This window comes from Ranitomeya imitator, chromosome 4, assembly GCF_032444005.1.
Source record: "Ranitomeya imitator isolate aRanImi1 chromosome 4, aRanImi1.pri, whole genome shotgun sequence".
Lineage (NCBI taxonomy): Eukaryota > Metazoa > Chordata > Amphibia > Anura > Dendrobatidae > Ranitomeya > Ranitomeya imitator.
The window spans coordinates 470,119,666-470,133,412 of record NC_091285.1 but is presented as its reverse complement, the minus strand read 5'-3'; the positions used below and the strand labels follow the sequence as shown (position 1 = coordinate 470,133,412).

Genomic DNA, 13,747 nt, shown 5'->3' with positions numbered 1-13,747 from the left:
TTCATCCCACACCTTAATGTCCTCTGGATTATAGGGTAAACGGAGTTTAAAATCCCTGGGTACCACTAGTCTCTTCTCCGCTTCTTGCCATTCTTCCAGGATCATGGAACGGATGTGGTTATTGACGGAAAAAACCTTTGTCACTTGGGCATGTAATCCGCCAAATATCTCGTCCTGGATCGAGGTCTCCTCTGGTGTGTCCTGTAACTGCATGGTGTTACGAACAGCATAAAGAAGCTCATCTGTGTCTACCGCAGAGAAGAGATATCTCTTCCCTCTGCCCAATGATCCGTCTCTTTCTTCCTGGTCTGAATCTTCCGAAACCTCTCCTTCAGAAGAGGGGCTAGATTCCCTTGGCCTCTTCCGTGAGGCTTGCGGTTCTGACTGGCTTGTCTGGGGAAGATTTAAGCTTGAGATGGATGCCTGAACCTCTTGTCGAATCATTGTCCTCATACTGGATAGTAATGCAGTTTGCTCATCCCCCACAATCTTGGATGTGCATGCTTTGCACAATGGCTTCCGCCAATTTTCCGGAAACCTAGTGGCACATATTGGGCATTTACTTTTCCCAGATTTTATCCTTTCAGTTGTGGGAATGGGAGGCTCTGCCTAGGATAGAGATATATATAGAATACATAGGTAGGGGAGCAGGGGGAGGGGTGAGCTTTGTGGTATGGCTTTAACATAGCCCACTCACGTGCCCCTGTCCTCCATAGTGAGGACAACATTACCATACAGCCGTGTGCTATGTCAGGATAGCCGGCGGGAAAAAGACCACCATAGAGCGTTTATATAGGTTTTACCTGGTTAATCCTGCCCTCCTTACCGCGTCCACGCGGTTGACCGTGCTGAAAGGCCTTCCTGAGGCCGGTGCCGTCGCTGGCGTCCCCCAGTCCGACGCTCGTCACACCGGAAGTGACGCGGCCCGTCGGCCGGAAGTGATGCGGCCGCAGGTCCTGGAGTCAGCAGCGGCTGCCGCGCTGAGAGCGCTTGCCGGAAATGGATGCGGCCTCATGCTGGGAACGGCCGTCGTCTGGAGATAGCCCCCGCATACACCCCCAGCAACCAGGCACCCGGACCGAGAGCCCCCAGAATGGAGGAACGGATCCTGAACCCAGGAGCAGCGCTACACTGGGGAGGCTGAGGGACCCCCCATTGCAGGTATCAGCCGCAGATGTCTTGCGGCAGGGAAGGGAAAGGCTGGACCCCCCGATCTCCACCATCTGCACAGCACCGTCGGAGGACACGCTTGCCGTTCCTATCCGCAGTGGGACAGGAAAAACACTGGTGGGTGGAGTGGGGAGGGTCCTTTTAACCGCTTGTTGTTCCTGTCCCACTGAGGGTAAGAAGGACGTCCTCCAATGGTGCTGTCAGGCGGTGAACTGGAAAATGCATCTTTTTTCTGCAGGCAAAACCTGCGCTCTTGGTAGTAAAAAAAAAAAAAGAAGCTGCTTACAAAAATTAGGTGTTACTGCATTTTTTGCTGCCTTTTTCAGGTTCCCAAAGTTCATCTTTGCTTCTACCACACAAGCATGAACACAGGTAAACAAGGTAACAGCAAGGGGGTGTCAGGAATAGTTTACCCAAGACATTGGCAAAGCATTGAGTTGGTAGGACACGGTTTACTTTCACACTTTGGTCAGCCCTCGAAATGATTAGGCATTGTTCAATCTCAAACCTTGGTCAGCCAATGTTTATTGTACGCACATCACTAATTTAATTAAACTGTACTAATCTTAACTGCCATCTCAGGTGATGTGACCAAGACATTATGGTTGAAACTTGATGAAGTCACAAAAATAAATGGGCTTCACATAGCACACTGTACATGCTTTCTTTTCACTAAAAACAAAGAAAAACCTGATACCAGCGTTTTTGCACAAGTTGCTTTTTATGAGTGAAAAAACGGTACAAAAACACTGAAAGAAGTGACATGCTGCAGTTTTCAAAAAAAGAGGCCGTTTTCCAATTCAATCAAGTAAAAAAAAAAATGGCCGAGATTTCTGAAATCTCAGTTTCGCTGGTACTGTAAAACACAGCTTTTAATTTGCATAAAAATGCATGGTTAAAAAATGCAAGGTGTGAACATATATAATATAAACATAAAGCACCAACCCATTTCCTCAAATCAAGAATGAGTCACACTCCAAATAGGCTATAAACATATTGACCATAGAGTCATTCAACTCAGTCACAAAGTGTTTTGAATATTAAAACCAAACCTTTATTCACAAATAGACAAAACAATACAAAACATTAAAACGGTGCCTCAAAATCAGACTACACATTAGGTCAAGGTAAGCGGCGGGAACTGCAGATATATTACATCCAATATAGATTTAAATAGTCACAAAACAGATGTTTCTTCGTAAATAATATCACAATCATATGGTGACATTAATAAAATTGCTCACACATCCATTCATGGTAAGTGCTTAATTACTCACAGTGGCAGTGCACTAGAAATAATAACTCATGAACCACCAGTGGTCCACTAAGGAGAGAATATGCTCAGGACCACGGGTCTATCAATTCCACAAATGTTCAAATCAACGGAGACTGTCAAATATTGCACATGTCCCAAAAACTGGTAAAATCCAGGCCAAAAGCTCCTGCCATCAAAGGAACACCTCTGAGCGAAGACAATGCTATTAGCACCGGCCGTACCGATAGCACCCCTGTCCTATAAACACCCAAATATACAAGATAATGGGCAAACTGCCCGATACATATTACCTGAATGAGCTTGCAGTTCCCCAGCCTCGTGGCACGCTATCACTTGACAACCCCCATCTCAGGTGATGTGACCAAGACATTATGGTTGAAACTTGATGAAGTCACAAAAGTAAATGGGCTTCACATAGCACACTGTACATGCTTTCTTTTCACTAAAAAACAAAGAAAAACCTGATACCAGCGTTTTTGCACAAGTTGCTTTTTATGAGTGAAAAAACGGTAAAAAAACACTGAAAGAAGTGACATGCTGCAGTTTTCAAAAAGCATTAAGCTACTTACTGGTAGCGGCATTTTTCGGAGGCCCATGACAGCACTACGAGAGAGGGGATCCGCCCTTCAGGAACAGGAAACCTACAGATACAAAAGGGCGGCACCTCTCCCCATGCATCAGTTGTATTTCAGAGCCTGAGAGGACTACCGCGGTTAGTAGCACACAAATATACATTATATACAGTTTATGTACAAAAATAATCCATCATATTGAACTATATACCACACGTGAGATCTATCTATCTCATTATATACATTATAGAAAGTGCAACCCCCACGTGAATAGGGAGGGAACTAAGGGTGCTGTCATGGGCCTCTGAAAAATGCCGCTACCAGTAAGTAGCTTAATGCTTTATTCGGATTCCCATGACAGCACTACGAGAGAATTACAGAGATGTAAACTACTTTAGGGAGGGACTATAGCCTGTAGCACCCTTAACCCGAAGGTGAGATCAGAAGAGAACCCCAAGTCCAACCTATAGTGCTTGAAAAAGGTGGAAGGGGATGACCACGTAGCTGCCTTACATATCTGGTCGATCGAAACTCCAGATCTTTCAGCCCAGGATGTAGCCATGGCCCAGGTGGAATGTGCCCTCAGATTCTGCGGAGCTGGACCTCCACCTGCAGTATAAGCCAGAGAGATAGCCTCCCTAATCCACTTCGCTAGCGTGTACTTTGAAACTCTAAGACCTTTCCTGGGACCTTGGAAGGATAGAAACAACGCATCCTCTCTCTTCCAAGCATCAGTGACTGATATATATTCTAATAGACATCTCCTAACATCTAATGTATGGAGTAACTCCCCTTTGGAATTAGAAGGATTAGGGAGAAATGACGGTAACACTATCTCCTGAGATCTGTGAAAATTTGAGGCCACTTTTGGTAAATAAGCTGGATCTGGTCTGAGGACTACTCTGTCCTGTAGAAATTCTGTATAAGGGGACAGCCTAGAAAGAGCCTGTATGTCTCCTACCCTACGAGCAGATGTAATTGCCACCAAAAACGCTGTTTTGAGGGATAGTAATTTAAGTGAGGCTGAATGTAAGGGCTCAAATGGTTCCTTAGTCAAGGCTGAAAGGACTAGATTGAGATCCCAAGGCATTGACCTATTCCTGTGTATAGGTCTGGATCTACTAGATGCTTTGATAAACCTTGATACCCAGTAGTTACCCGCAATATTACAAGAAAATAGAGCCCCCAGGGCTGATACTTGTACTTTTAGTGTACTTGTGGATAGATTTAGCTCTAGCCCCCTCTGCAGGAATTCTAGAATCTGGTTGATTGGTATACCCTCTTCAATATTAAAATTTGAAGAGGCCAGAAACTTCCTCCAAGCTCTAGAGTAGATCTTAGTTGTTATGTTTTTCCTACTCTTCATAAGGGTATCAATTAGGTTTGGAGAAAAACCTCTGCTTTTTAACAATGACCTCTCAAAAACCATGCCGTCAAATGGAGACCCTTCACTTGTGGATGGTTGATCGGACCTTGATGAAGTAAGTCCGGAATGTCCGGCAGCACCCAGGGGTCTTTCACGGACATGGTCCTGAGCCAGGAAAACCAAGCTCTTCTGGGCCAGAACGGAGCGATCAGTATGACTCTCGCTTGATCCTCCCTTATCTTTCTGACCACCAGCGGCAATAGATTGAGCGGGGGGAACGCATATGCCAATCGGAAATCCCATCTGATCAGGAAGGCATCCACTGCCAGTGGATATTCCCTGGGATTTAAGGAACAGAAATTTATCGTCTTTCTGTTGTGCTTGGTGGCAAATAAGTCCACTTCTGGATGACCCCACATGCGGACAATCCGGTTGAAGATCTTTGTGTTCAGAGACCATTCTCCTTGTTTTAAGGTGCTTCGACTTAGAAAGTCTGCTCTTATATTCTCTCTCCCTCTTATGTGAACTGCGGATAAAGATAGAAAATGGTTTTTTGCTGTCTGGAGCAGGCGATCCGCTACTTCCATCAGGGACTTGGAGCGTGTTCCACCCTGGTGATTCACATAGGCCACTGCCACCTGGTTGTCGGAGAGGATTTTGACATGGTGACCCTGTAGATATACGAGGAGTTCTTTAATTGAGAATTCAATTGCCATTAACTCCCTCTGATTGGAAGAGGCTGATGTTTGGGGATCCCATAACCCCTGGACTACTACGTCACCCATGTGTGCCCCCCACCCTGTGGGGCTGGTGTCCGTCGTAATTACCCGAGTCACTTGAGTCACCCAGGGAACTCCTGCTGACAGATTGTCTTCCTCTAGCCACCATCTAAGAGATGCCAGAACCTCTGGACTCAATGTCATCTGACCCTGCAAGGAACCCTGTAAGACTCTATCATAATTCAGTACGTCAAACTGTAAAGGTCTGGAGTGGAACTGTGCCCAACGGACGGCGGGAATACAGGAAGTTAGGGAACCTAATAAAGACATAGCCTGTCTAAGAGTCATGGTTGGTTTATTAATTGCTTTTAATACCTGTTGTTGGATATGGAGCAGTTTATCAGGTGGAAGACGGCATTGTTGGGACTCGGAATCCAACAGCAGCCCTAGAAATCTCTGGGTTTTTAGGGGTTGTAATCGGGATTTTTCATAGTTTATAATCCAGCCCAGATGTTCTAGTTTAGACATAGCTGTTTTTACCTGAGCAAGGCAATGGTCTATTGGGATTATGAGGATATCAGATTCACGTAAGTGCGCCATGACCTCCGCAACAACTTTAGTGAATACTCGGGGAGACGTTGAGAGGCCGAAGGGAAGGGCTCTAAATTGAAAGTGTCGAACAATACCCCCCATAGACACCGCCACACGTAGAAACCTCTGAAAGTTTTCATGGATAGGAACATGATAATACGCATCTTTTAAGTCCACAACTACCATGAAGCAGTGTTTGAACAACATTTTTATTGCAGAGCTGATTGACTCCATTTTAAATGTGGCCTTAACCAGGTATTCATTAAGGAATTTAAGGTTAATAATAGTCCTAAATGACCTGTCTGGTTTTTGAATCAGAAATAGAGGAGAGTAGAATCCACTCCCTCTTTCTGACTCTGGGACCTCAATCAGCACGTTTTTAAGGCATAAACTCACAACTTCTGCCTCTAAAGCCGTCTGTTCAATAGTGGAGGAGCGTAAGGGGGTTAGCATAAATTTATCCCGAGGCCAGTGAATAAATTCCAATTTCAGACCTTCTGAAATAATACCTCGGACCCAGTCACTATTTGAGATGTTAGTCCATGCGGAAGAGAAGGCTGACAATCTCCCTCCCACAGGGATTGCTAGTCATTGGTCCGGTTTCTTACGTTCTTTTGAGGAACGGCGGAACATGTAACCCGTACCTCTCCTGCGTCTATCCTCTAATCTAAAATTCTCTCTAGAGGGCGAGGATGCGCGCTTCCTTCCGCGACCAAATCTCCTCCTGTTGAATGGACGCCGATAAGAGGCTGATGACAAACTAGGGAATTTTTTCTTGTCATCTCCGGCCTTTTCAAGCAGCTCATCCAAGGTTGGCCCAAAGAGATATTCCCCTTTGCATGGAATAGCGCATAATTTGGACCTTGATTGAATGTCACCCGACCAACACTTCAACCACAGGGCTCTACGAGCCGCGTTGGAGAGTCCTGCTGCTCTGGCCGCCATTCTGACCGAATCGACCGACGCGTCCGACAGGAAAGCCGCAGCATCTTGAATCACCGGAAGCGCATTTAGAATAGAACTTCTGGAAGCGCCTTCTTTAAGCTGGGATTCCAACTGTTCCAGCCAGACCATTAGGGATCTGGCTGTACAAGTCGCAGCCACTGCCGGTCTCAAGGATTCGGCTGCCATCTCCCAAGTACCTTTAAGGAAGGTATCCGCCTTCCTGTCAAGAGGGTCTTTAAGGGATCCCATGTCCTCGAAAGGTAATGCGGCTCTCTTTGATGCCTTTGCCACCGTGGCATCTAATTTAGGGGCCTTGTCCCAGGTATCCACAGTCGTATCCTCAAAGGGATACCTGCGTTTTAAAGCTGGTGGTAATGAGCCTTTCTTCTCCGGTTTCTTCCATTCTCGGAGAATCAGGTCTTGAATTTTATCGTTCACCGGAAAGGATCTACGCTTCTTGTGTTCCAAGCCGCTGAACATTAGCTCCTGACGGGAAAGCTGAGTCTTAGGTTCTTCTAGGCCCATCGTACCTCTGACCGACTTAACTAATTTATCTACCCGGTCCAGAGGCAGACAGAATCGGCCAGATTCCTCTTCTGATGACGAGGAAGAGAGATTTGAGCCATAAAAATACCGGATTACGTACCGGTAATGCTCTTTTATAGAGCCCACGACAGCACCCACTAGAGAGAGGGGATCCGCCCCTAGGAACAGGAAACCTACAGAGAGATAAAAGGGGCGGCCCCCCCTCGCTCCTCAGTTGTTTTACAGAGAATAGGAGGAACCGCCGCCAGGTTTTAGTTAACAGGTTCAGGTATATCCATATATATATATATATATATATACACATATTTACAACCTTATGCTATTTTCTTCTAATATTTACACCTCACCAAAGAAGCACCACGTGCGACTATATACAGAAAAGGGAGGGATGTGAACGGGTGCTGTCGTGGGCTCTATAAAAGAGCATTACCGGTACGTAATCCGGTATTTTCTATTCGCCACGACAGCACCCACTAGAGAGAATTGCAGAGACTATAGACTGGGTGGGTTTACTGAGTCAAGGACCGATACACCAAAAGTTAGATCAGAAGCAGAGGATAGATCTAATCTATAATGCTTATAGAAGGTATTTGGTGAAGACCAAGTTGCAGCCTTACATATAAGGTCTATTGGCACATTCGCCCTTTCTGCCCAGGAAGTCGACAAGGCTCTTGTAGAGTGTGCTCCTATATGCATCGGAGGATCTCTACCTCCAGCTTTATACGCCAAGATTATGGCCTCTCTGATCCAGCGAGATAATGTGTTCTTTGTCACTCTGGTACCTTTGGTTTTACCCTGGAAAGACACAAAGAGAGCCCTACTCTTCCTCCAGTCCCTGGTTCTCTCTAAATAGGCTAGCACAATCCTTTTTACATCTAGAGTATGAAGTTTTACTTCTTCTGGAGTTGAGTGGTTCTCATAAAAGGTAGGTAACAAGATCTCCTGGGCTCTATGAAAAGTAGTGGCTACTTTAGGAAGATAACAAGGGTCTGTTTTCAAAATTATCCTATCTGATGTTACAGATAAAAAGGGAGGATCTATAGATAATGCATGGAGATCACTCACTCTTCTAGCAGAAACTAATGCCACTAACAATACCGTTTTCAAAGAAATATTTTTTAGTGAGGCTGTTTGGAGAGGCTCAAACGGTGGCTGTGTCAATGCTTCCAGGACTATGGATAAATCCCACTGAGGAACCTGCGGTATGCTAATTGGTCTTGAACGCTCACAGGCAGATATAAATTGGGATATCCACCTATTACCCGCAACATCATAATTAAAAAGAGCTCCTAAAGCTGAAACCTGGACCTTCAGAGTGCTTACGGAGAGTCCTAATTCCAAACCTCTTTGTAGAAATTCCAACACTGGAAATATAGGAACTTCAGATGAAAGTTGTGCAGTATGGAATTGAAGAAATTTTCTCCAAATTCTAACATAAATTCTAGTAGTTGAAGGTTTTCTACTCTTCATAAGAGTGTTAATTAACCCACTAGAAAACCCCCTTATACTTAGTAACTGCCTCTCAAACTCCAGGCAGTCAGGTTCATGCCCTTTGCCTGAGGATGGAGGAATGGTCCCTGAGAGAGCAAGTCCTTGGACTGAGGCAGAATCCACGGGTCTGACACTGACATCGCCCTCAGCCATGAGAACCATGGCCTTTTGGGCCAGAATGGGGCTATTAACAGAACTCTTGCGCCTTCCTCCCTTATTTTTCTTATTACTATAGGTAATAGATTCCATGGGGGGAAAGCATAGGCCAGGTCGAATGTCCATGGTACCTGGAGGGCATCGAGTATGTCCGGCTTGTCCTCCCTGCATAGAGAGGCAAACCTCCTGACCTGACGGTTGGCTCTTGTGGAAAACAAGTCTATTTGAGGAACACCCCATCGAGCTGTTATTAATCTGAAAATCTTCCTGTTCAGCATCCATTCTCCCTGATGAAGAGTGTGACGGCTGAGGAAATCGGCATGAAAATTGTCTATGCCCCTGATGTGCACTGCTGACAAGGATAGCAGATGACCTTCGGCCAACTCCATGATGTCTGAAGCCACTTCTCTGAGTTTGTCCGACCTTGTACCTCCTTGATGGTTCAGATACGCCACCGCAGTGGTGTTGTCGGAGAATACTCTTGTGTGAGAGCCGCTGAGCTGAGGAAGAAAGTGAAGTAGGGAGTAGTATATAGCCCTCAACTCTTTGACATTTGAGGAATTATTAAGTTCTGAACTGGACCAAAGACCCTGGACCCACTGATCCTGAAAATGTGCCCCCCAGCCTTCAGGACTAGCGTCTGTGGTCACTATACTAGAAGGGGTGATTACCCATAGAACCCCTCTCGAAAGATTTTTTCGATTCAACCACCACATAAGGGAGTGTACTACTTCTGACGTTAGGAAAACTGTTCTATCCAGACATCCTCTATTTTTAATGTCCTCATCCAATACAAATTTTTGTAGATGCCTAGTATGGAACTGCGCCCACTGGACCGCAGGAATGCACGATGTTAGAGAACCTAGTAGTGACATGACATTCCTTAATGACATACTACGCTTTCTGATCGCTAAGGACACTTTATCGAATATGGAAGTTTTCTTATCCTCAGGAAGCTTGCAAATCTGGTCAACTGAATCTAGAAGGAGCCCAAGGAATTTCTGACACGTTACTGGCTGGAGTCTAGATTTTTCCCAATTAACCAGCCAGCCCAGGTTTTGTAAGGATGACACTACCTCCTGAAACCTCTGCTCACACTGTAGGGAGTTCTTACCTACAATCAATAGGTCATCCAAATACGGAATGACCAAGGTATCTTTTACCCGTAAAAAGGACATTACTTCCGCTAGCAATTTAGTAAAAACCCTTGGGGCCATAGATAAACCGAAGGGCATTGCCCGGTATTGTAGATGACGAATTTGCCCTTCTATACAAACTGCTACCCGAAGAAATTGCTGATGTAAATGGTGTATAGGAATATGGTAATAAGCATCTTTAAGATCCAATACTACCATGTAACAGTTTGGAAATAGATTTTTTATGGCCGAACGTATGGATTCCATTTTAAATGTTTTGGGTCTTATAAAGGAGTTCAGTTTCCTCAAGTTAATTATAGTTCTGAAAGAGCCATCAGGCTTACTAATCAGAAATAAGGGAGAGTAAAATCCCCTCCCTATCTGGGAAGATGGAACCTCTACCAGGACTTGTTTGAGTATGAGGGATTTAACTTCGGTTTCAAGTGCCTCTTGTTGAGGCCTGGATCTTAAGGTGGTAAGGAGGAAGGAGTCCGGAGGCCTTTTAATAAAGTCTAATGTGAGGCCTGAAGATATTAAATCAATGGCCCATGGATTAACCGTTATGTCTTTCCACTGCTTACTAAATTGTTTTAGTCTTCCTCCCACCGGTGAAATATAATCAGCGGAATTTATCTGCTGGCTTGAAGGGGCGCTTATTGAACAAATTTCCTCTTTGTTTGAAATCTTTGTTATTCCATCTGTCCTTGAAGCCTCCCTTCCTTCCGAATGGTGGCTTCTTGAACGCCCTTCTGTAAGAAGGAATAAAGGGATTAGGGAACCCCTTCTTCCTTTCACCTGCCTTAGTGAGAATTTCGTCTAAGACCGTTCCAAAGAGGTACTCACCCTGGCAGGGTATAGTACACAATTTAGCCCTGGACTGGGCATCCCCTTTCCAATTCTTTAACCATAAAGCGCGTCGTGCCGTATTAGTGAGGCTGGCTGTTCTGGCTGCTAGGCGGAGAGAGTCTATAGAGGCATCAGAAATGAAGGCTGCCGCCCCTTTAATCAAAGGAATAGAGGCACGTAGTTTCTCCCTAGATACACCACTCTTAATATTTTGGTCCAACTGCTCCAGCCAGACCAGCATAGATCTACTAGTGGACGTGGCTGAGATCGCCGGTTTAAATGCCGTGACACAAGCTTCCCATGACCTTTTAAGCAGAGCGTCTGATTTTCTATCCATGGGGTCAGGCAAGGAGCCCGCATCCTCTACGGGTAAGGAGGATCGGCGAGAAGTTGATGCCACAGCCGCATCCACTTTAGGAATTTTAGACCAAACTGCCAAGTCCTCATCATCAAAGGGGTACCGCCTCTTACATGATACCGGTACAAAGCCCTTCTGTCCTTTAGCCCATTCTTTTTTAACAAGGTCTTTAATGGCCTGATTCACAGGGAATACTTGGCCCTTTCGCTGCGATAAACCTGCGAACATGATGTCCTGTGGTGTCTGGGGATCTTTAGACTCTGACACCCCCATTGTTCCTCTTACAGCTTTAACCAAATTATTTACATTGTCTGTAGGAAAACAGACATAATCTTCCTCCTCCGAGGAATCCAATCTCTGAGAGATGTCTGAGTCCACCTCTCCACTTTCTGCTGATGTGTCGGCTATAGGTGAAAGAGTCCTTCTACTTCTCCTTTCCATATTAACCGCCGGACTACCCCTCAAGGACTGAAGCTCTTCCCGGATCATGAGACGTATGTCATTCATCCTGACCGAACTCTCCTGCTGTAAAGTGTTATCAATGCAATGTTGACATAGCTCCTTAATATATGAGTCAGGTAGGGGCTCATTACATATCTTACACTGCTTATGTTTAGATTTTGACGTCCGCTTAGCCTACAAAAAAGACACAAGCAGAGGAGACTACTGTAAGAGATATGAAGCTATATATACACTTATCCGGGAAAAAAAAAATATATACCGGCTGCAGAGTTGTCTGGTCGGCCTGGGGTTTGGAACGGGACGATTTTTTCCCTGATTTATCCGTGGAATCACTCATTTTTGAGTGTCCGCTGATTTTCTTATTAGCATCACCACTAGGCAGGATTACAACCTCCAGTGGGCGCTCAATATCTTCCTGAGACGACATGGTGCGCACAGTGCCATGTGTCTCCAGCCTTTTATAGAGCCGTTCTTACAAGGGATACACGCCCCCATCTTTCCTCCCCCCCTTTTTTTTTTTTTTTTTTTTTTACCTGACCAACTTTATTAGCCCTCTCCACCGCTGTCCAAGGCGTCCACGCCAGCACGCTCAGCTGACCCCGCATACCCGGAAGTTCCTCTTTACATCCGGGTACGCCGACCATACAGCGCCTGCATGTGCGCTCGCGCGTCTTCCTTCTATGCTGCAGAGGAAGAGAAGCTCCTGCTACCGCGGCCGTTCATGCCCCACTGTGGCCGGAGGGTAAGCGCTTTCCATAGCGACACTTACTTGATGTGCTGACGGAATTCTTTAGGCGGTGGAGCAAAAACCAACGGTCTCCCAACAGGGAGACTGTTGTGATCCCGGCATGCTGCTGATGTATCCAGATGAGGGGGGAACCAACAGGAACACCCGTCTCTGACGCTCGCTCTGGGGCCCCTGTCGCTCAACAGAGACGTACAGGCTGTGTTCCAGGCGAGCTTTTCCTCTTCTTAGCTGCAGAGATTCTCTCTGAGGGTTTCCTCCTTGGGAACAGGAAACCAACTGAGGAGCGAGGGGGGGCCGCCCCTTTTATCTCTCTGTAGGTTTCCTGTTCCTAGGGGCGGATCCCCTCTCTCTAGTGGGTGCTGTCGTGGCGAATAGAAAACCTTCCTCTTTATCTTCCTCTGACGAATCAGAGATCACCGAGGCTCTGTTTTGAACTTCCCGCCTGGGACATAGACCGCAGGGATTCCCTTACTTCTGTACGGATCATCTCACGTAGATAAGCCGTAGAAGCAGATTCTTCCGCTACCTAGGGGAGGACAATAAGGGTGATACCATCTATCTAGCCTGATGTCACTCAACCCTTCCACTCCTGTAGACCTCACCGTCTTTTGTATACAGGAGGCGCATAATTTTTTAGTATAAGAATCTAGTAACGGGACTTCACACAGGGCACACTCCTTATGTTTCGACTTTGCACTTTTCTTCCCCTAGAATGACAAAGTATAAGGGGCCCGCGTCACTGAGTGAGCATTCACGTAGATCACTTACCAGTGTACGCCAAAAAAGGTACCGGAACACGAGGGGGTTCTTTGCCAGTCGATGCTCTAGATCCCTGCTTGGACGAGCTTTTACGGCTGGACTGGTCACTCCTGGCATGCTCCTTCTCCATGGGCTTTTGTCGCACCTCCTCCAGCAGCTGAAGCTGCCGCTCACCATCACTCTCCATGATGTAGATGTGACCAAAGGCAGAGCTCTAAATCCAGCTCCTGCTTAAATCCCCCTCAGATCCGGTCAGCAGGCTGCCTGGCGCCACTCTCATTGGTTCCTGCTGATGAGGCTACAGCTGGGGGGTCAGCGCAGTGTGTGAGGAGTCCGGCGTTCAGGATCGATGGGCGCCGCCATCTTGGATGAACTGCGCATGCGCAGTTCCCCAGTGACCCGGAAGCGCCTGCTGACTCCGCCCCCTCGACATCACTGCACCCGGAAACGCTCCAGCTAACGCTGAGAGCGATGCAGGACGCCGAAGAGCACTCAGCAGCGCTCCGGATAGCGTTCCCCTCCTGGCACCGCTACCTCACCACCGCGCTGCACCACCACATGGACCGAAGGAGCGCTATACTTACCGGCGCCAGCGCTGAAGGAGAT

General features: G+C 46.5%; 3 protein-coding genes across 8 annotated transcripts in view; all 3 read right to left on the bottom strand.

Moving 5' to 3' along the window:
* The window catches only part of MAPDA (N6-Methyl-AMP deaminase), a 270,844-nt gene extending 264,481 nt beyond the window's left edge, over window positions 1–6,363 (bottom strand). The window contains exon 1 of one of the 2 annotated variants that reach the window (XR_011320787.1): window positions 3,016–6,363. Coding sequence is in view for 1 of the 2 variants with exons in the window: in XM_069765871.1 (XP_069621972.1) it covers window positions 3,016–3,042 (27 nt within the window). In the remaining variant the exon portion in view is untranslated. The remainder of the gene's footprint in view (window positions 1–3,015) is intronic. The other variant, XM_069765871.1, reaches the window with a different exon arrangement.
* The window catches only part of LOC138676501 (threonine--tRNA ligase 1, cytoplasmic-like), a 116,081-nt gene that overhangs the window by 85,481 nt on the left and 16,853 nt on the right, over window positions 1–13,747 (bottom strand). Inside the window, exon 1 of one of the 5 annotated variants that reach the window (XM_069765867.1) lies at window positions 2,737–2,759. The exons of 3 other annotated variants lie outside the window; for them this stretch is intronic. The gene's annotated coding sequence lies outside the window, so the exon portion shown is untranslated. Of the gene's footprint in view, window positions 1–2,736; window positions 2,760–13,747 lie in introns of those variants that run through there. One more of the 5 variants, XM_069765869.1, reaches the window with a different exon arrangement.
* On the bottom strand, window positions 8,441–12,083 carry LOC138676504 (uncharacterized). Its single transcript, XM_069765873.1, has 2 exons — window positions 11,894–12,083; window positions 8,441–11,808 (listed from the first exon to the last, which is right to left on the bottom strand). The coding sequence occupies exons 1-2, from the start codon at window positions 12,059–12,061 to the stop codon at window positions 10,588–10,590; spliced, it is 1,389 nt and encodes a 462-aa protein (XP_069621974.1). The 5' UTR covers window positions 12,062–12,083; the 3' UTR covers window positions 8,441–10,587.